The sequence below is a fragment of the Lissotriton helveticus genome, chromosome 9 (assembly GCF_964261635.1).
Source record: "Lissotriton helveticus chromosome 9, aLisHel1.1, whole genome shotgun sequence".
Classification (NCBI taxonomy): Eukaryota; Metazoa; Chordata; class Amphibia; order Caudata; family Salamandridae; genus Lissotriton; species Lissotriton helveticus.
The window spans coordinates 333,345,376-333,368,704 of record NC_136070.1 but is presented as its reverse complement, the minus strand read 5'-3'; the positions used below and the strand labels follow the sequence as shown (position 1 = coordinate 333,368,704).

The 23,329-nt window shown below is 42.5% G+C and overlaps 1 protein-coding gene across 4 annotated transcripts in view; it reads right to left on the bottom strand.

Annotated features, from left to right (window-relative positions):
- The window catches only part of CCDC88C (coiled-coil and HOOK domain protein 88C), a 622,549-nt gene that overhangs the window by 320,534 nt on the left and 278,686 nt on the right, over window positions 1-23,329 (bottom strand). For all 4 annotated transcript variants that reach the window (XM_078660043.1, XM_078660044.1, XM_078660042.1 and 1 more), the window contains exon 4: window positions 18,649-18,718. In XM_078660043.1, the coding sequence (XP_078516169.1) occupies window positions 18,649-18,718 (70 nt within the window). The remainder of the gene's footprint in view (window positions 1-18,648; window positions 18,719-23,329) is intronic.

Here is a 23,329-nt window from a genome sequence, read left to right as displayed (position 1 = left end):
CACACATTGCCCACTAGCTTCAAAGGATTCCATACACCTGCCCTTTTCACTCTGCCTCCTCTCTTCCTGGCTAGTGGGGGCACAATAAAAGAGGGTGAAGACTTTACAAACTTCCCTCCTGTTTCTGCGCATCTCCTGAAAAGCCTGGTTACATCAGGGACCTGCTGTTAGCACAGGGAGCTCACTTCCCCGTTCTTGGCTAGCACATTTCACCATCATCCTTATACCCAAAACGACCAACTGGGTGTGGCAGATTAGACCACCTCCACGATTCTGCAAGTTGCAGGACAGGCGAGGAGCATCCACAAAGCTATCTGTAGAACTGTCATGGTTGCGATAATCTTACCATTAATTGACTTTGATATGATAGCTTTTCTATCCTGCTGCACCCTTCGTCAGTAAAGGGCAAAGATTAAATGGCTTTTAATGGTCATATCTGGAGATTCTGGGTTCCATTCAGGGAAGATCTAGCAGGGAGACAGCCGCCTCCTTGCCAGAGGCATACAGAGTTTACACTTCAAAAACATGCATGGCAGCAACTGTGCCAACTAGGTTTGTACTCCCTGAAGAGTCCTCATGGGGAGGAAGAGGTTTAAGAAGGACTTGAAGTCTGGCATAAAGGTTCTATCTTCTGCTATACATTTGTGATTATGCACCTTTTTTTGCCTTGAAGAAATGCACTTGCATTTTGCGGTACTTAGGAGCACTTGGGCTTCTTTGAATAAGGAATGGTCAAGAATGCGTGGATACATTCTCAGTTTAAAAAGGAAGGAGAAGAGGAAGTGAAACCAGGGATAACACTCAGATCAGGTACCAGTAATCTACCATAGAACTGTGCCCATTTTCCTCGTCCCATAAATTACATTCATCCCACCCACTGGAACTGATGTAATTCTGCTGATCAATCTTATGGAAATTGTACTTTCAGGATTTGTGTACAAAGGGTCTGTCCCCTTACAATTACTATCAGACGTCAGAGAGGGGCAGGAGCATTATTACAGAACTTTAGAGAAGATCAAGGTAATTCTTTGGGCTGTGGGTCACTTGATTCTTTAAGGAAAGTGACAAGGAAGTGGGACCAAGTTGTGATGAAAATCAGTAGTAAGTAAAAAAAAAAAAAAAAAAGAGCATTAACATTTGGTCTGACCTCCTGAAACCTCTGCCTCCTGAAGACTCTGGAGCCTTCTAATCATGGAGTCCACACTACACCCCTATGAAACACAAACATTAAAGCGAAAAACAGTCATTTAACATTCCCTGCCTCGTTTCAACTGAGCCAGCAAGCCAGATGATAGAATGTTTTCATTCGATGACTAATACAAGAGCGACCAAGTAGCCCAAGTGGATGACTTCAGAGAATGGGCTCTTTGTAATGATTTTGATATATCATATAATTGTCACAAGAAAAAATAGAATGCACAATCACAGTTCTTTGATATTCCAACCCTCGAGTGCTACATAATAAACTAACCTAGGTGAATTACTTTAACTGATTTCAAGTAAATTATATTCTCAACTTACAAAAGGTTTTTTCTTTTGTTAAAGCAGAATACTTAATCGGATTCTGATTCCTGATTTTTAAAGCTAGTTTTATTTGATTTTCTCATATATCCAATATTTTCAGTGAGAAGCCACTACAAAGATAAGTCGTTGCAGAGAAATTGCTGAAGAGTAACCTCAGGTATGTTTATAATTAACATTAAAACTCTTCAAACAAAATCAATGCCTGGAATTACTTTACAGCAAGTATTTATTTCATTCACTCTCTCCTAAATATATCGTAAACCTAAATTAACCTAAACCTACCTAATATTTACTGTTACCTTAATGCTACCCTAACCCAAAACCTAACCCACCATTAACCTTCCACTAACAGTTAATCCTTTATGCAAATGTTTCTTGCTTAACTAATCACAAAATATATATATTTTTCGATAGGCTTTATTTATCGCTGTAGCAAAGTACATTTTCCCCAAAGCCTTTCCTCTGAATTGGTTTCTGTGTAAAGTAGTGTAGTTGTCTCTGTAATAAAAAAATACTATTAAGTTTACTCTTTAATGATAATCCAATTCGAACATTCTTAAGTGAAGAAAAGAAAAAACACTGGCAAAGCCAACAGGTCTGACTTTTTGATAGAAGCGTTTGTTAATAATTGGACAACTATATGAGTTGCCTCTAGCCCCCATTATGAAGCAACATCTTCGGCTACAACAATATGGAAGCTGAAAGAAGGGCCCATTACATAAGCTTGCTTAAAGTGCACACTCACAAAAGAGATGTACACAGCAAAATATTTCATAGTAGATCATTTGTTTTACAAAGGGACAGTATTTTGTTGCTTCTTTAGGTGCACACACATCTTCACTTTGAAGAAAAATGTTGAAATCTAACAACATGGTATTGTGACAACAAATTACAACAAATGAGCAGGCAAAGGTTGTTAGTAAACAGCACTAGGACTTTACAACGGGACAAGGCATCCAAACAGCAAGGACTTCTTAAATAAAAGACAAACCAGCAATTAAAATCTTATTGTATCACCCGAGTTCACACATCAGATAGCACACACTGTCTCTGGTCGAGCAAAAGGACTACTTGAATTCCTTCAAAATAATGTAATGGAAACAATAATGGGACAATATAACCATCCACAAAATCCATGTCATTGCTGGACAACCCATCCAACCAATGGAAGACCATGACAAACACAGGTAAAGCCAAGGCTGTTGGAAGCTGATCCAATGCCCACTGGCTTTGAACTTTTTGTTCGTTTTGTGAATAATGACATGTTCTATCCTACTTGGTTTTTGTAGAGCGTATGGCTACATTGTCAAGGTTTCCCCAGCGCTAACTCACCAACTCGGACCAAGACAGCACAAGCGACCAATCTAGAATAGATATGTTTTCAATAGTTCCATGAACTTTACTTCTGACTGTTCAAATTACAGGGCTATAGGGAGACCATTCCGCAGTTTCGGTACTCCATATGAAAAAGAATGGCCCCCGTATCTTGCTCTTCTGATTACAGGGACTACCAGAAGTCCATAAAAGAGTGACCAAATTGTTTGTGTGGGAGCATAAGGGGAGATCAAATTTGAGATGTTTGGAGGGCTGCTGCCATGAATTATCTTAGAAGTTATACATAGGGCTTTAAATTGAATCCTCTTTTGTATGGGAAGCCAATGAAAGGCTGCCAAAGCTGGTCTCGCTGACTGATATTTGGGTATTTTGCATAATACTCTAGCGGCGGCATTCTGGACTACCTGTAGTCTTTTAGTAACATACTTAGGACTTCCAATGTACAGGGTGTTACCATTGTCTAGCCTAGAACCGACCATACCCTGCACCACCACTCTCTCTTCGTAGACAGAGGATGCCAAAGCAGACTTCTGAAAGTTTGCAGGCCTGAGTTTCCATATCGAGCTTGTCATCAATCCAGAATCCTATGTTCTTTAAAGCCTGTGTTGTTTTGGGACGATTGCCTATTTGCTCTGGCCAATCAATTTCTAACCATTTGAGTGGTTGTTTCCCATAATCATGACTTTAGTCTTTCCCTCATTCAATTTAAGCGAATTAAGAGCCACCCATTCAGTGACCTTTGTTAAGCATTGGCCGAGCTGGATATGATTAGGGATCGGATTGAGTGCCATAATAATTTGCGTGTCGTCCGCCTATGATACCAGGTCCTGGCAAAATGGCCTGTGGTCTGCCACATAGCTAAAGCTGGGTGTAACAAGACCAAAAAATGGATGGCCATTTTTATGGGGCATAAAAGTTGGAACCACTTGAAGTTTTTCAAAGGTTTCTGAAATACACTTTATACCAAAGTTTTAAAAACTGTAAATGGTCACAGTTGGTTCTCTATAGTTAAATTATATGCAAGATTGCCATTCGTTCTCGAACCAGTACACTGCTCAAGACATTTCAAAATATAGTTGTTACTCAAGCAAAAACAGGTGAAAAGTTTGTAAATGTATCCGTTTGAAGTATTTGTTTTTTGCCAAAATAATTTCGAAGTGAGTTTGAGAAAGCATTTTTAGTTATTGATGCAACAATCACCAGAAGCTACAATTTGCATAAATCGCCCATATTCGCACAACAATGGAATGAAAGATCTGCTTTGCTGGTGTGCCAAAAGTGGGGAAGGATATGTGATTAGTCTTGAAATTCCAATATAGTTATTATTCCCCTTGTGGCATTAGTGTGCCACTATGCCATAATGAAAGGTCTCACTGCAGAGTGACTTGCCACCATCTTCATCTTTAAGGCAGGGCCTCCTGTATGTCATATTAGCAAAGGAGCAAGACGAAGAAGGGTGACCGAGCTCTCCAGCAGCCTTGACATCGCCATCACATATAATGTAAGGGGAATCACAGGCTGCATCTTTCAGACCATTTACCACCATTCTGCCTGCTTTCCCCTATAAAGACACTGTACGTCTTCGGGCTCCCTCTCTTGAACAGGCAAGTCCTTTACTACCCATTATCTTGCTCTGTGATCCTTATGCATTAATTTGTAACTTTCACAGTCATAGAGAAGGCAATGTTTTGTTCTGTGACCCTTTTGGCATGCAGCTTTGATGTGTTTTATCTGCTTGTCTTTTCTACCTATTGGTCTCCATCCTGCAAAGCCCTAGACTGCTGCTAGTGACATTGTGCCAAAATGTCATCCTTCCTTTGTCCCTAAGGCAGCATTCTCCATTAAGTAATTGGGTGAATGCTTGCTTGTTGTCGGGTAACCAGCTTTGGAAGGCAAAGCATTTTCAGTGTACCTTGATGCTGATGCCTATGCCCTCCTCGGGTAAAATCCAGGTCACCCCTGTATACAGGTATGTGCCCCTATATCTTGTGTGTGAGTTGTGTGGTAGTATGTCTGAAACTGTTTGCGTGCCATCCCTGCAGAAGGGCTCAAGGTCTATAGTTTTCGCAGCTAGCCACAAGAGGGCATCTCCTGTGCACATGATCTCCCATGAGTCACTGGTGGAAATATTTATGCCTAATAAAGAATGGCTTGTCTCCTTCTAGAAGGTGGCTAGAATGCATACCCTTATGCCCCTGTGCACAGGGAGGAGTTGGCAAAAATGTTATATTCATTCAGTGGGGAAAGCGTTTGATTTTCTTACCGTGCCACTATGTAATTGGGAGCTGAACTGAAATGTAGCTACCAAAAACCGCATAATCAGCATAACGTAAATAAAAATCAAGATGTGGGGATCTTAACAAAAACTCCAATAAGCGGACAATGAGGCAACTGTTTTTTTCAGCGCAGAACAAGCTCAATAGAGTTCTCTTCCTGGACCACTACATAGACATTGCCTATCCCACTACACCGACTTTTCTGAGCGTAGTCAAAGGAGAGGGAACCTAGGTTGAGCAGGACTCCAGAGAACCACGGAGGCTTTCACTGGACAGGACAGATACGTCGAGGTTTGGAGGAGACAGAGCAGCTGAATAAGCGAAAGCTTGAAGCCAGGTTTCAGTGCGCCAAAGGATGGTAACTCCAGCCTTGTATAATGACCTTCACTAGACCAATTATTCAAGAGAACAAAGGTCCTGAACTCATACGAATATGGTTAAGAGTAATAAGAATAGACTTAAATAAGAACTATGTTTTCTATCCAATGTCCAGCCGGACAAAGGAGATTTTTATTTTTAAGATAAACTAAGAATTCAAATGATTAAAGGGAACACAAATCACAAACTGGGCACAAGCCTGTACCAAGTATGGAAGGGGTGAAGACAATACATGGGGAAAATGACAGGCAAACAGAGTGGAGCGAAAGGATGCTTACAAAACAATGCAAATCTTGTGTAAGCTAAACCTAACAGTAACTGCAATAATTAATACAAGAGAGAAAATGCAGTACTGTTAACACAGTCGACGTGACGTTTCGATCCCTATCTCCAATTATATACTGGGATCATCTTCAGGACTATATACATTACTATTGCCTGAGTTTTTTGGCCTTCTTTCAAAGGAAGGTGCGGTCCATCGGCATCAAAATTCGAAGCCTCATGGAAAAGCGAATGTACCTGAATGGATACATCAAAAGCCTATAAGGCTTCTTTTGAAGGGCAAAATTGTGCGGCAGGGCGTCAGTTGAGCGTTCCTGTCGTGTTGAAATGGACCTGTAGACTTTACAGCGTGCCCCGTAAATGTTGAAGTTGGGCTGGGTGGTGGGCTACACGGTTCGGCTGCTAATTAGAGCAATCCGGGTGGTTGTTGGTCCTCAATGGGACACCAGTGACGGGCTGCAGGGAATACCGTCCGGTATAGCGGGATAGCTGATAACCAGTGGCTCTCTGCCAATTTTGCCCTTCAAAAGAAGCCTTATAGGCTTTTGATGTATCCATTCAGGTACATTCGCTTTTCCATGAGGCTTCGAATTTTGATGCCGATGGACCGCACCTTCCTTTGAAAGAAGGCCAAAAACTCAGGCAATAGTAATGTATATAGTCCTGAAGATGATCCCAGTATATAATTGGAGATAGGGATCGAAACGTCACGTTGACTGTGTTAACAGTACTGCATTTTCTCTCTTGTATTAATTATTGCAGTTACTGTTAGGTTTAGCTTACACAAGATTTGCATTGTTTTGTAAGCATCCTTTCGCTCCACTCTGTTTGCCTGTCATTTTCCCCATGTATTGTCTTCACCCCTTCCATACTTGGTACAGGCTTGTGCCCAGTTTGTGATTTGTGTTCCCTTTAATCATTTGAATTCTTAGTTTATCTTAAAAATAAAAATCTCCTTTGTCCGGCTGGACATTGGATAGAAAACATAGTTCTTATTTAAGTCTATTCTTATTACTCTTAACCATATTCGTATGAGTTCAGGACCTTTGTTCTCTTGAATAATCATTACTACCCGAGGTCCTCAAACTACCTAAACGGGTCCCCTTGTTGTTCATAACACTTCACTAGACCAATGGCAGCTGTCGTCTAGGGACATGACCCCACCCATCACCTGCGAGTGGGCTAAATGTGTTCCCTTGGGTACCGCAACTTAAACTCTGATCTCAGCCCGGCGGTTGAAGCTCCACAACCCTTTACAGAAGAAAACTATGATTTGTGAACTGCATAATGAGCCACTACATAAGGTCCACCTGCCTCCCTGTAACCATGTGTATCAAGCAAAAGAATATTATAACAGCCTTGAAAATGGCAATTAGAGAAAAAAAGAAAACAAACTCGTAAATAACTAAAAATGTACATCCTCTAAAAATGGCCTCTAACTGGGAGCTGGGAAAAGATCATGGAAATTCAGTAGTATAAACTAGTAGTATATATGTGAGGTGCAAGATCTCACCCCCCAAATGTCACCAGAAAATCCTGACCACAATAATCAGGTCTACTCAATTGGAGTCTCAGGGGGAAAGAAAGGGGTAACAGGCCGCCCCCCACTCAAATCATAATGCACAACTGAAGGCCTGTCACCACAAGTCACTCTTAGTTTAATTTAAATATAAAGCTGGTCAAGTGATATGAAAAAATTCTTATTCATCACCGGCCAAGTAATCTTTGGCTATTCATAACCATACGAGTGTCAAAGATTAATATGGTACTCACGTAACAAGACAGTCCCTCTACCATCACCCATCAACAAGTGTTCATAGGAAAAAAATGTGGAGAAGAGAGTGAGCCCCTCACGGAAGAACCGCCAATCGGGTTTACCGGACTAGCAATTGTCAGTAATCCCAATTATCATCATCGGTGACTCACTCTCATAACAGTGGGAAAAGGAAACGAACAACAGAAAAAGACCAACAACATGTAACAGTGCTTTTTCTCAACATCAGCCCCACAATCTGCTGATTGTTGTTGTAGCCACGGGTTGATGTTTTTACCTTCACTCCGCTCATGTGCACAGTTAACACAGAAACAACACGCACCCCCAGTGAGAACAAAAAACGTGAATCTCACACAGTTAAAAACGGAAGGATTCACTGGCCACTCTGAATTTATTCTGGGCTGTGTATCCTGCCAAGTTAAAAATGACTCACACCATATGCAATCTCAGGTGGGTCATCACTGCCAACATGTTTCGTTGCCAATACTTTCTGCAACTTCTTCAGGGCAGGGGGTTGCCCACTGTATATTAACAATTTTTACACACACCTGGGGTTAGCGACTTTCTCGCATACCTGCTACCCCTTTAAATGCCAGTATATTTGTGTCCAACAGGATCACGAATTAATTCTGGAAACCCGCTGTCGTCAGGTTTTCCGTGTAACATCACCGGCACTGCGTGACTTCAACCGCGTCTGACTGAGCCCGGGGTTCTTCCGTGAGGGGCTCACTCTCTTCTCCACACTTTTTTCCTATGAACACTTGTTGATGGGTGATGGTAGAGCGACTGTCTTGTTACGTGAGTACCATATTAATCTTTGACACTCGTATGGTTATGAATAGCCAAAGATTACTTGGCCGGTGATGAATAAGAATTTTTTCATATCACTTGACCAGCTTTATATTTAAATTAAACTAAGAGTGACTTGTGGTGACAGGCCTTCAGTTGTGCATCACAATAATCAGGTACCAATAAACAAAATGTTGCTTGCAGGTGCCTCCTAATCATGAAGGGCCAGCAACCAGGCCCAACTGGGTACCAGAATATCCTGACTGCAACCATCAGCTACTAAAAACCAGGCCAGTGTCTGTCAGGCGCAAGCACGATTTTTATAACACTACAATGTGTGCGGCAATTCTTATGCTTGGATGTGTCATGTTTGGGTCAGTCATGTCTTAGTCTGTTCGTATCAGGCTTCACAATTGGCATCGGGTATCATTTGGAGGCAATCATCTATCAAAGAGATGAGAAGCTAAGGGTCTCGGAGAAGCGACATCCTGTTGGAAAAATCCCTTTCTCTAACGCTCCTCAAAAAGCTAATGACCCTGAGAAATGGTGTAGGGGCAACATGTGTCTATTTCCTACGCAGAGTGGCTTAGCCTCCCACATCCAGTTTAGCCACCAGAAATTACCACTGTGTACAGACAATGTGCAACAGTGCCACGCAGTGACCAAGGGTGGGTGATGGGAAGTATTTATAGTATTTGTGCCTGAAGTGACCTCAAGAAAACACTTCACAGCAAAGAATGTTTTAAAATGTTAAGCCTTTTTTATTTTATTTTTAAATACCTGTAATGTAAGGTGGATTTGTAGAACGCTGCTTGCTGCACATGAGGGTATCCATGCCATTTCACAATAACAGAGTTTGAATAACATATTTACCTCTCAATGGCCACAAATCCCTCAACAGCCCGAGGGCACAACTGAAGCCTAGTGAGAGATGGTTGTGTATTGTGTAGAAATAGAGTAGCCCCAACAGGTGTGGTCTTGGGCATGAACTCCAGTCTGTGGGTACACTGTTGTTCGCCTGGAAACGGCCCAGTCGCCATCCAAAGCTAGGCTTCATTAACTAGGTGAGTGGGGGGTACAGCTAAAGCGATATCAATTCACACACCCGTCTCCACCATCAATCCCTCCCCACAATTTGAGGCATCTTCAGATCTGCTGTAAGCACTGCACAAGGAGTCAACATAATTGCAGTTATTGACCAACTCAGTGGTACTCCTTTCATCAACGTGGGAAAGAGGGAACAGTGAGCAGGCCATGAAGAGATTGTATTTGTGACCAGGAGGTTACTCTGAGTTGTACATGCACTGCGAAACTTTAATATTTAGAAACCTGCCACTTTATTGCTCTTCCTAAATTCCAGGTCCTACTGTTACTTTTGACAGTAAAGCAAATGTCTCAGGATTTATAGAGTACTTTTGCTGCTTGAGTGGAAGGAAAACCAATAGTTCTGCAGTACAGTGAGTGAAGCTCAGGGAGTTGCTATGAATAAAACATCCGCAGAACACCATGTAACAGTGCTCACATAACCTTTCCTGTAAAGATCATTTGTTGCCCTTGAATCCTCACTTTGATAAATTAAGCACGTTCTCTCGGCTTCCTTGTTTGAATATCTGCACCAACAAATAGGCACTAGGTCAAGGAGCAGATGTGACACATGACATTGTTTCCAATTAAGTAGGACGTTCTTGTGGGAGGGGGTGTACACTGCGCACCAATCAAGGGAGGCATGCAACCTTCAAACAATGCATGCAACATTCATGGATTTGACCCTTATTAGATTATTTGGCAAAGGTGCGCGGCAATGTCGCATGCACTGGCCAAATTGGCAATCGCCATATCCTAGGTTAAAAAAAATTGCACTGTTTGGATGTTAGGAATGTATTTTTTTTGTGTGCACCAGTTTGGTGGTAAAAAATCACCCTGCTCCAGTGCCGATTTCTGTAATATGCCCTCGGGTCTATGGCAGAGCTAAGAAATCATTTTTTACCTGAGCTGATTTACATATACCTTCCCGGTCCCATAATACAAAGTTTTGGTTTTAAGCATTTGCAAACGCGTTTAGGCTCTGTGATGTTGCCTGGCTTATTACACCAATAGTCTACCAAACATGAATAAAGCATAGAATTTACAATACCTGGCTTTTTGAGCAGTAGCAGCATTCCCCACCCCAGCGCCTTGAGACCCTTACGGGTGAGTAGTGCGCTTTACAAATGATATGATTGATTGATTGATTGACAATACACAAAGGGGTAGTTAGTACGAGCAGCTGTAGGACATGGACTCAAAACCGACGTCTGGTGATGGGCTGGAAATGACTGGTACGCACTTAGGGAAACAAGCATTGGCAAAGCCAACAGGTCTTGCCTTCATAACGGGAGTGCCAAGCTATTTATTGGGTCTGTGTATCTTATTCATAAAGCATTGTCTAAAAAATAAATGCTGGAGGACCACACATCTTAAGGTATCTCAGAACAGTACACTACTGAATTAAATATTTCCAATCTTTATAAATAATGTGGTCTATTGTTCAAATACTTTTTATTTTGCACAGCAAAGAATAAAGAGGTATCAGATTTTAGAGGAAACCTCTTTCTCGGGCATAAATCACTTCCACAGGACTCAGAACTGAAACAAATGCAAGAGACATTTAGTCCTCTGCTGTAGCCCAGCGAGCCCTTTTATGAGCCTCTTGGAGAAGAGACAACATTTTAGTCATGCTAACTATAACTTCTGCTTCAAATGCAGGCCGAGTTCATCAGTCTGCCCCTATCTTAGTGCCATAAAACCTGTCCAGCAAGTACTAAGCTTCATACAATCTTACAGATGGCTAGTTCACAAGAAGTAAACACGCAGTTACCACCATAGTTCCCAAGAGAGCTTTATTTAACATAAACTACAACAGGTCTGCCACCTGGACAGGGTGACCAGCCCAGCTCGCTAGGTGAGTCAGAAGCTTTTTTTGGGTCTAGGGGCAACATTTTCGGAAGGTTCCCTCTTTGAAGTAGTAGTGCAGAATTAAGACATAAAACGTGGTAAAGAGAAAAAGACTGCAGTTTACTCTACCTAGTGATGTTGCCATTTTAGACACAGCGGTACAAAAGGGGGTGGTGATGGACGGAGCATTTGAACCAATCAAACACCCACACCCAGTCAACAGATCTGGGTTTAATCTATCACCGTCCTTTAGCCCACTCTGCCACCCCAGTTCAGACATGGCCATATGCAAATCAGTCTGACCCTGTGCCTCATGGGAACAGTCCAGCCCGAACTGCCAAGCCATGCCTTCCCTGGACCGGAATCAAGCTTCCTAGGACCGGTTTCTGGCATTCCAGCCGTCTTCAGCCCGGCTTGCTTGAATCCAGTGGCAAAGTGAGCAAGGGACTCACGTCTGAGCATACCCTGCCAACTTATGGCGACAAAGCGGTACAAAAGGGGGTGGTGATGGACGGAGCATTTGAATCAATCAAACACTCACACCCAGTCAACAGATCTGGGTTTAATCCATCACCGTTCTTTAGCCCACTCTGCCACCCCAGTTCAGACATGGCCATATGCAAATCAGTCTGACCCTGTCCCTTGCTCACTTTGCCACTGGATTCAAGCAAGCCGACCTTTTGTACCGCCATTTTAGACACAGCAGGAAGGAAAAGATTCATCCTTCTGGTTTAATATTTAAAGCAACTTGCAGTAAGACAGTGTGGCCTCAAAATGCGCAGGGCTGGGGCAAAGACCCTGCCTGCCTTCCTCTTGTGAAGGTGCTGCAGTTTGCTTTTGGTCTGATCTTTTTCAGTCAGTGGGAATATAGTCCTTCCATGCATAAGGACAATGCATAATTTATGACAGAATGAGTGCCAGTGCCCACAATTCTGCTCAGGAAACCCGCAGCCGGTGCAATTAAACATTGACACACCGAATACCAAACCTGTGAAGTCTCAAATCCACTTCTTGCCTTTTAATTCCCTACCAGACATTCAGCGCCCCTTTATCTTACTCTTTGAGGTTCCTGCTTTTCCCCTTTCAGCACTGTGTTTCTCGCTTTTTTGTCCCGGTAAACATTTGATGCAAAAAACATAAGTGGAGGTGCGCCACCCCCCCCCCCTCACTCAAATTAAGCATTGCATAAGGACATATCTTATGTTTGTCTTTGAGGGAACTTAAGACTCGCAATAGCCAGGTCCTGCTTGGATAAAAGGTGGCTTAGACAGCAAAAAAAGTGAGGGATAACAAGTCCCGGTGATACAGCAAGCTAGGAAATGATCACAAAGCCTTCCATATACGGACTAAGACAATTAATCTCTATCTGCACCAACCTTGGCGAAATATTCGAAAATATCGGTGCGAACTACACGAGACTACATTTACCAGAATGCCAGGGGCGAACCTTGCCTGAGAGGTCAGCAGTGTGCTCCCATATCCTGTTGTCTATTTAAAGTACTCCTGTGAGTCATTGAGCTGACGAGCTCGTGGATGAAGCACCTGAGCGTCAGTGAGAGGTACCGGACCTGATATAATGTTTGGCAGCCTACTCAGCAAACCCCAAATAAGTACTGTAATCTCTACTGATGACGGTTAATAAACAGAAAAAAAAAAATCCTTCCCAGTATAAGAATTGGCTTTTGTAGTCTGGTCTGCCCTGTTCCCATGATGCACTGGGCCAGGGACAGACTAATTTGCATACAGCCAGGTTCTGAAACTGGGATGGTGCAATGAGCTAAAAAACGGTGTTGGATCTAGCCCTGATCTCTTGACTGGGTGAGAGTACTCTGCTTAATTCAGAGACTCTGTCCATCACCACCCCTTGTTGTAAATAATTTTGTCCACCCTAAGCGTGGAAGGGTATACTCAGATGTGAGTCCCTTGCTCATTGCACCATCAGGATTCAAGCAAGCCGGGCCGAAGACGGCTGAAATGCCAGAAACCGGTCCCCGGAAGCTTGTTTCCTTCCCAGTGTAAGAATTGGCTTTTGTAGTCTGGTCTGCCCTGTTCCCATGATGCACTGGGCCAGGGACAGACTAATTTGCATACAGCCAGGTTCTGAAACTGGGATGGTGCAATGAGCTAAAAAACGGTGTTGGATCTAGCCCTGATCTCTTGACTGGGTGAGAGTACTCTGCTTAATTCAGAGACTCTGTCCATCACCACCCCTTGTTGTAAATAATTTTGTCCACCCTAAGCGTGGAAGGGTATACTCAGATGTGAGTCCCTTGCTCATTGCACCATCAGGATTCAAGCAAGCCGGGCCGAAGACGGCTGAAATGCCAGAAACCGGTCCCCGGAAGCTTGTTTCCTTCCCAGTGTAAGAATTGGCTTTTGTAGTCTGGTCTGCCCTGTTCCCATGATGCACTGGGCCAGGGACAGACTAATTTGCATACAGCCAGGTTCTGAAACTGGGATGGTGCAATGAGCTAAAAAACGGTGTTGGATCTAGCCCTGATCTCTTGACTGGGTGAGAGTACTCTGCTTAATTCAGAGACTCTGTCCATCACCACCCCTTGTTGTAAATAATTTTGTCCACCCTAAGCGTGGAAGGGTATACTCAGATGTGAGTCCCTTGCTCATTGCACCATCAGGATTCAAGCAAGCCGGGCCGAAGACGGCTGAAATGGCAGAAACCGGTCCCCGGAAGCTTGTTTCCTTCCCAGTGTAAGAATTGGCTTTTGTAGTCTTGTCTGCCCTGTTCCCATGATGCACTGGGCCAGGGACAGACTAATTTGCATACAGCCAGGTTCTGAAACTGGGATGGTGCAATGAGCTAAAAAACGGTGTTGGATCTAGCCCTGATCTCTTGACTGGGTGAGAGTACTCTGCTTAATTCAGAGACTCTGTCCATCACCACCCCTTGTTGTAAATAATTTTGTCCACCCTAAGCGTGGAAGGGTATACTCAGATACGAGTCCCTTGCTCATTGCACCATCAGGATTCAAGCAAGCCGGGCCGAAGACGGCTGAAATGCCAGAAACCGGTCCCCGGAAGCTTGTTTCCTTCCCAGTGTAAGAATTGGCTTTTGTAGTCTGGTCTGCCCTGTTCCCATGATGCACTGGGCCAGGGACAGACTAATTTGCATACAGCCAGGTTCTGAAACTGGGATGGTGCAATGAGCTAAAAAACGGTGTTGGATCTAGCCCTGATCTCTTGACTGGGTGAGAGTACTCTGCTTAATTCAGAGACTCTGTCCATCACCACCCCTTGTTGTAAATAATGGTTAATAAACAGAAACACGTGTCTAGAGTTCAGCACTATCTGCGCCAAGCTTGGAGAAATACTCAAAAATATCAGAGCGAACTACAAGAGACTGCATTTACCAGAATGCCAGGGGCGAACCTTGCCTGAGAGATCAGCGGTGTGCACCCACATCCTGTTGTCTAAGGCAATTAATAGATACAAGAATTCTAATCTGCGGCTATGCAGAGGGTCAATTGTGAACCTCTTCTTTATGCTCAGAGACAGCAAACGACGTGGCCTGAACATACTAAGGTAGTGCTACAGTGTTGGAGAGAGGCAAATAAATGTTTAGGTACGGCAGGCACATTGAGTGGGAGAACACCACTGTGGCAGGGTGAACAGATGCGAGAGGTGACCGCTTTAACGAGATTTAAGGGGTGGCAGCTGATCGGCATCGACTATCTTGAGGATGTCTAGAAAAGGGATTCCCCCCGCTTCTTCGAGTACCTCCAAAGGGAATACGAGTTGCATCCCTCACAGCGATATCACCACATATGACTCCTACACGCCCTACGATCCCATATACTGAGTGGTCCAGAATATTCCCCAATGGAAGACAGGTTGTTGCTTGACCCCATAACGGAGAAACCCACATCAACCATTTACCGTAAATTAATAAATAATATGCCTGACGCATTGGTCAAACTTAGGCCATGGATCTTGGGTGTTTAGATGATGAAGACTGGCTGCAGGGTCCTAGAGAGACAGCAATCCATTCAAGGTTCAGGCTGGTGCAGTTTAAAATCCTTCACCGTACTTACTACCCTCGTACACACCTGTATGCATGGGGAAAGGGCCAGTCGGCGTCATGCGTAAGGGGTTGTCAACCGGAGGGCACCTTTTTTCATATCCTATGGGAGTGTCCTGAATTCATTCCCTTCTGGACGAAGGTCACTGACACCATGTCTAGGGTAGTGGGGAAGACGGTTCCGATGGACCCGAAGTGGCTTTTGTTGATGACAAAAGGGGACACTGATTGGTCAAGTTATGTGGAAATATGGTTGGCCTCGGCTGCGGGTGTAGCAAAACGAAATATTGCAAGGGGGTGGGGGGCGCAGACACCCCCGCGGTGGGAGGACTGAAGGCGTGACCTTGATTGGTGCCAGAGGGATGAAGAGACTGTATATTAAAGTAGGGGGTGCACTAAAAAATGGAAGAAGGTGTGAGCGCCCTGGCGGAAGTACAGAGAAACTGGGGCACTCATGGAGGGGTAGTTGCGTTGATGATTGCGGATTGTCCCTGTGGTTCCCCAACAAGCATTTTCTTGTTAACACTTGTATTCTCTTTCATGTGGTGTGTAAACATTGTTTTTGTACTGGATGGTCTCAAGAGCATTGTGAATAAAAAAAAAGATTACCAAATAAAAATAAAATACATAAGAATTCTAATCTGTAAAAGGCTTTGCCAATGCTTGTTTGTAAAAAAAATTCAAGAAAAGAAAAAAAACATTTGAAAAAACTAGAGGAGAAGCCTGCATATTTCGAAAGATATTGCTTATCTAACCACTGAATTCAATAGCTTGAATTTCTCTAAATGGCATGGTTTATTTTTCAAATTTTATGCAGGAAACTATGTACAGAATTTAAAAGGCCTGTTGACATGATCGAACTTAAAAATACCACAGAAGACAAGTTGCAGGTACTTAAATGAACATAACTGCTGTCTGAGGTAGTGTAAAAATTCAAAGAAAACGTTTGCTATTTACTTTCCATATATCTTGGAACTGGAGAAAATGCTCTTTGCATTTGATCTCTTCTGCAGCCAGATTTATGGCTCTACAGGAGAAGAGGCCTCTGCAATCCAGCCCCAGAACTAAACCTTCAGCCTCAAATGCAGGCAGAGTGCAGCAGCCTGATCCTCCCCAGGGCTACAAATACTGTTTTTGTGTACCAAAGCCAGGATTTCATGCAATGAATGAAAGGCAAAAGATATATAAAAAAAAAAAGAAGTACAATACAAGTTTGCACTTTGCTCAAACCTGGTAAAATATACCTACTGCAGTGTTTTTACAGATGGGCAGTGAAGGTGTGGCGAGCTACAAGGAGAGCAAAAACACACATTCGATAAGTGCAAAAAAATACAGCAGCTATCTCAATGTGAGCAGTGGAAGGTGGATTATCTGGTAAGATCCAGATTGGAAATGGCCTGAGGCAGGGGTGTGTATTAGCCCCGTTGCTATTCTCTTTCTTTATAGCGGACCTACCTCGGAATCTAAAAGAGGTTAGAGGGGCTAGCCCAAAGCTAGGGGGTAACCATATATCCTGTCTGCTTTATGCAGACCATCTGGTGATCATGACCAGACGGAGATAGGTTTGCAGAGGAAACTAGATATGTTCCATAAATACTGCTTAAATAAAAAACTGGTAGTAAATATGGAAAAGACCAAAATCCTATGTTTCGGCAAAAGTAAGACCAGTTTCCCTTGGTATTTAGGTACGGAACAACTTGAGAAGGTAACGGAATATAGAAATTTGGGAGTATGGTTCACGAGTAACTTGAAATGGACCACCCATCTGGAAGCGTTAAAAATTAGGGCAACAGCCTGTATAAAGGGCTTAAAAAGGTTTAATAGCTTCTACGGAGACTTGTCAGATGGGCCGGCTATAAAGGCCTACCTGGCAATGGTCCCCGCGCAATTCCTACATGGATCAGAGGTTCTCCTCCTTAGTGGGAAAAAAGGTTGGGATAAAGAGGAGGGTATGATCCTAAAAAGCTTGTTCTCCTTGCCGAAATCAGCAATGGTACAAGCAGCAAGATTGGAGATGGGAGTCACTTCCTGGGCAATTACATCCAGGATGGCACTAATACGGTTCTGGCAGCGTCTGGAGACAGGGGAACCTTACAGAAAAATATCACAGTGGTGTAGAGAGGAAATTGCCTCCACGAGTTATCGTGGGCTAAAGAAACAAGACTCTCACTAAAGGAAGCTTATGGGAAGCTAGGAATAGAACTAGATACCCAGTTAGGACACACTAATATAGGCAAAAAAGAACTACGGTCATTGGGAGCGGATGTGTCCCGCATATGCGATCAAGAGTATCTCCGGCAAAAAATATCGGTGTCCCATATGATCCAAGTATGGATTTCAGAAGACCATTCCTACCCTTACTTGGATAGGTTGCCGAATTAGCACTTAAGAAGAGAGGTTTTAAAACTGAGAATGGGCATAAACCCCTGTTATGTAAATACCAGGGTTAAAAATTCCATGATAAATAGTAATGGCAATTGCACATGTACGTTAGGTACCTCCTGTGATATTATTCATATTTTATTAGACTGTAGGATGACCCTTGATATACGTAAGGAGATTTTAGGCCCGCTATTCAAAAATTATAGGATTATGAATAGAAAGCAAGCTGCAGATCTCCTGGTGGGGATGGTAAATCTGGATATAGCCTGCGCTTTGGGGAAATACATGAGCCGAGTCAGGGGGGTTCTCCAGAGTACAGAGGTATAGGCGTATGGTAACGAGATTGCACTTTAATGTATGTATTGTGTTTGGAAGGCCTGGTCACATATGTTTTCTCATGTTCACCCTTGTGATTTTAACATCCTAGGAGGATACAGTTTAATAACAAAGCTATTGGGTTTATCCTCCCGGAAAGGACTGAATTGCAATTTTATAAATTTTACATATTTTGTGTTTTTATAAAGTTTTATAAATGTATTTTGTATACTTTTATGGCTGTAACAACCCAAATAAAGTTTTAATGACTGCCTGACTGGATTAAAGTCATCCAGTCAAAAGGCTGGTAAAGAAGCTAAGCATTAAAGGAGGGGCAAACACAAGAAGAGGAAGGACACCCACCGAATAAGCAAGCAAGCAAGCAAATTAGATTATCAAGAAAACCAACAAATGTCATGTAATGGTTTTTCCCCTATTGGTAATGTCCACAATAAGTCTTCAGCAACAAACAAATAAAAGCTGCCTGTAGGCAAGACCTAAAAGAAGGTGCCAGCCCTGCCACCATTACACAGCCAAACGCATGTGTTTTAACAGAGATATTTTTGTTTTTGATAGACCGCTCCCCCTCAAATTACACATTTAAAAAATGGAGAAATACCTACCAGAAAGAGGATCTTTGCCAATCAGCAAAATATCAGGCAAATTCATTACGATCAGCTGCTGAAGAACCTCCTGAAATGACAAACCAATAAACACATGCTGAGACTTGACAATGTCACATTTGACTTCAAGTAAACAAAAAAAATATAATAAAACAAATCAAAAAATCACAAGGAGAAGCAAAAATGCTACATTTCAAAGTGGGACATGTTCGGTCGAATGCCTTTTGGGATTACTCAACCAATGGTTACTCACTCTCAACTACTGCCGTAAGCAATCCAATTTTCATGGATGTGACTACTGGAGGTCAGATGTCTCACTATAGGCTACTACTCATTGTCTGGGAGAAGCGAGCGCTCTTCTCCTTCCATGTCTTCTTACTAACACACCCATGGAGACTGTGTTAATTTACAGACAGATACCAAAGAAGTGTCGGAAGACACCACCCAATGTCTAAGATACCGCAATCCTTTTCTGCCACGTTTACACCAAGCCCTGTTTGTAGATCTCAGAGGCGCTAAAATCAATAAGCAGGACATACAAAAACAGGATAAAAAAAAAGCATAAATAAATGAAAAAGTAATCATAGCTTCTATAGATTGTTAGTTGTAAATTATTTATGTAAAATCCCATTATAACGTCAAGTACACCCTGAGGAGAAAGGGACCACTTTACATTCATAAAACAAAAAATATTGAACCAGCTTGGCAATGGATGATACAGTTAAAGCCCCTGCAGCTCACATTATATATTTAAAACCCCTGGAGCACACACGTGCAAATAGATCTATGTGCAGGAGATGTGCGTGGCTGTTAATGAGGAGGACGCTTCTGCAAACACCTGGTGCTGCTCTCATAGGGGAAACGTCAGGGGAGCATGAAAAAAACAAACAGAAGCACCAAGATTCTGCGACGAGAGGCACCATCACAATAGACAACCTCAGCTTTGCATCTGAGCACAGATATGCAGATAGGCCAGACCTATACGAAGTAAAGAACATTTCGGGGTTAGCTTTCAACCGTCTTATATCTTGAAGTTGGCAGAAAATTCCTCAACATGGATATTTCCCCAAATCCCTTGGCAATTTATGAAGTAAAACCTTTGATGGTCGTGAAAAGGATACAATTAGTAAAGAAGCAAGAGAGTAGATCTTTATTCCTTTAACATTTACCACCTAGAAAAATAAATATTGAGAGTGACAACCGAAAGAAACTCCATACCCATGGAGTGTGGGTGTTTCTCGAGTGCAGAGTGTGAGCAGAGGTTTGTGCACTTGTGCATGCTTACATTCCTCTAGGGGCCCGACCCCAACTTTCTTTTTATTGTGTATGTATATTCAGACCTCTCCATTTTCCTTAATGCACTTATTAGCAAACGCAATGCCTGGAGAAATAGTCCGGACATTCCCCAAAACTTTGCATAACAGCAGGAATAAATCCCATCTGGTAATCTGAACCCCAGTAGCAAATGACCACCACCAATCCACTGTCAAAAGAAATATAAACAGTTTCAAAATCTAAAATGCTTACCACAATACCTGTGCCAGAGAACATCTCAACAGATTTCTGCCATGATATGCCAAGGTGCCACAAATATATCAAGGTGCTCCTCAAATTCCAGGCCACTGCCAGCACTGTCATTGTGCAGATCGTCCGTGTAGTTTAAGACCCCTTGTCGTATGACAGGATACAGTCCAGGCAAAATGAGGTTACTTGGCGAGCTATGACTAAAAGTGCCACAGCCTTTTTATCATCCTGACTGGCGAGCAGGCATTACAGAGGTAGCATGTGGCTTACAAAGAAAAACTCTGTAACCACTACATACCATTGTCAACACCTCCTTCACTCAAGGTATCCTTTTCCTAACAGGCTAGATGCTACCACTCCTAAAGAAACCCACAGTAAGCCCATACGAGCTCACACACTATCAGCTCATCGCTCATTTACTCTTCATTATCAAAATCGAAAAAACGAATTATGCACAACTTCAAGATTTCATCATTGCCAAAAACCTCCTGTGTGACTATCAATCTGGCATAAGAGATCACACTGCAGCACAAAGACAGCTCTTTTACAAATCATATATGACACCCCCTTATGATAACTGATAAAGATCGCCCTTGATTCTTGTTATTATTAGATCACGTAGCGTGTCTTCAACACCATTGATGGAGCAGGATTTTGGCAAATTGAACCTGCTCGGATTAAACCTCCTGCTGTGTGAAAGTTTTGAACAAGAATCGTGAAATTAAATCAGAAAAATATTAACATGGGGTATTTGTAAAGAGAATCGAGAAATGTGCAGGAGAAAATGACAAAGGGTTCCTGTAGGCCGCAAACGATTTCTGCACGAAAGACAGCAGAGAAATAATGCTGAGAGGTTTGAGTTTTTATGTCCAACATAAATGAAATACGTTAAAGGAGTATTACGCAAGCGATATTAATTCTATAAGAATACTTGTTCAGAATATTTGCGTTTATATTCAGAATAATAGAAGACTAAAGTGAATAATGAAATGGAGCTTTTTATGTGAACAAATAATTGAGTTTGTTTATTTCTCCCAGAGAAAATGGCATGCATTACAGAGAAGGCCTTAAACCACTGTTAGGATTAATTTGCTGCTTTTCAAATGTAGACAGCAAAGAATTGTATTTTGTCCTTCGTAATGATTGTTGTGTTCTTTTCTTGTCGACGGCTACCTGGAAGAGTTTAACGGAACGTCCTTACTGTCTGAAGAAATGTTTAGTTTTGTGGATAACTGCTCTGGTAAAATGTCGCAAATGTTTTGAAAGTGTGCGCGAGCCTAGGAAGGAGAATATCGTGATTTTCTCTGCTGAAAGACGATGATGGCTGCATGGCTCTAAACAAAGAACTCTTGAGAGCTGGGTGCAACGGAAGTGGTGTGCCTGAACACCCTATGTTCCTGAACCAATGAGAACTGTGAAATGCCTGGACTTTGATACAAATTAGGGATGGACTTTAACATTTAGGGTATAAACATTGGTGTTAGAAGTTACTAAAATGAGTGAGCATCTTCGTGAGAGCAAGCTACTTATGTGTTGAGGCGAGAGTGGGGTTGTTTCTTAAAGCTCCTTCTTTGGCTGCTGCTGTCTGATCCGGACTCTTTAACTTTGTTCCTCATACCTTTGTGAGGTTGCCCCAGCTTTCCCTTCTGGCCGGCGAATTAGCTCTTCAGAATTTTAGCACGCTGTGCTAAAGTAGTCTCTAGGTTCGTATGATACTCTGTAATTGCATTGATTTTGTTACAATGCTCTTTTGTCACTCTTCCTATGAACTCACTCATGCTCGTTAAATGAGATGTTATTGTGAATTACTTACTTCTCTTGTGCGATCTGTCATTTGATAATGTGTCTTTGATTGACCAATTCATATGCTGAAAGAATTAGATAAAAGCTAAGTGTTAAGTAAACAGAGTGTCATTATTGATGAATATGATTAATGTGATTCGTACATGTGCTCTGTAGTTGGTTTGTAGAATATTCTCTTTGTTGTAAGTCCTCATAAGTGGGGTATTATCTGTCTTAACAATAATCAGTCCCTGACAAGTCTCAAAAAGGTACGTCGGAAGACCAGTTATAGGTATGGGCCAAATTTAATTTCATAAGGAGAAAAGACTAGTAGTTAGTAAAATTGGTTATGCTGGTAAAAAATGTTACCCCACGTTTTCCGCTGCATCACCGTTGACTACTTCAAACTCATACACACTAGGAGGGCTCAAATGAAATTCACAGGAAACATCCTACTGATGCTACAGACATCAGTTTATTCACATGTGCACCACCAGGTCCCAGAAGAGTCAGATCACCTGCAGTTACCAGGGGTTTCATCTTGTCTCCATTATCTTCAACCACTACAAGGAGCTCTTTGAGGTTCTACTTACCAATAAAAAAAAAAAAAATCACCAATACACTGATGATGCACAAAAATATCTGAAAGCCTTGTCTCCTCCAGACATCCAACACTGCTTGCACCTCATCCAGGCCTAGATGTCCAGCACCAGCCTGAGGATTGACTTGTCCAAAAAACAGAATTCCTCCTATTCGCCAAGTGTAACAAGCAACGACTAGTCCAAATCTGGCCCAACAATAAGAATCTGGACTATTTCGAACCCCAACTTTACTTTACCCAATCCCAAGTCCCTCCTATTACTCTAGGACACTAACTCACCTTCAAGCAACACATCATCAAGAATACAAAGATGGCCTAGTATCACCTCTCAATTAAAGAAAGTGAAACCATTCCTCCTGGGAAGCAATTTCACATTTGAATCCTCATACATCTGAGTGGTGGCAATGTCCTGCACCTCTTTCCCATACTCCTCACTCGTCCTCTTTAGCGGCACCATTCTTGCTGCAGCACACCTTATCAAGGGCCTCAAGAAATGTGAAATGACCTCCATAGTGATAGAACTCCACTGGCTCCCCTGGTTGACCCACATCATGTAATGTGTAATTATAAAGCACACTATCACCCGCGAGGGTATCCTGGCACTAATGTTCTAAACCTGTTTTATTATCTACATCAAAATTGTCACACATGGCTATCTGGCTGAAAAACTCACCATCTCCAGTGGCTCCTGGCACACACACCATCATAGAGAGATGAAGAAATGCATAAAATAATAAGAATATGAAAACAGGCCATTTCCATCTACGCACCCAC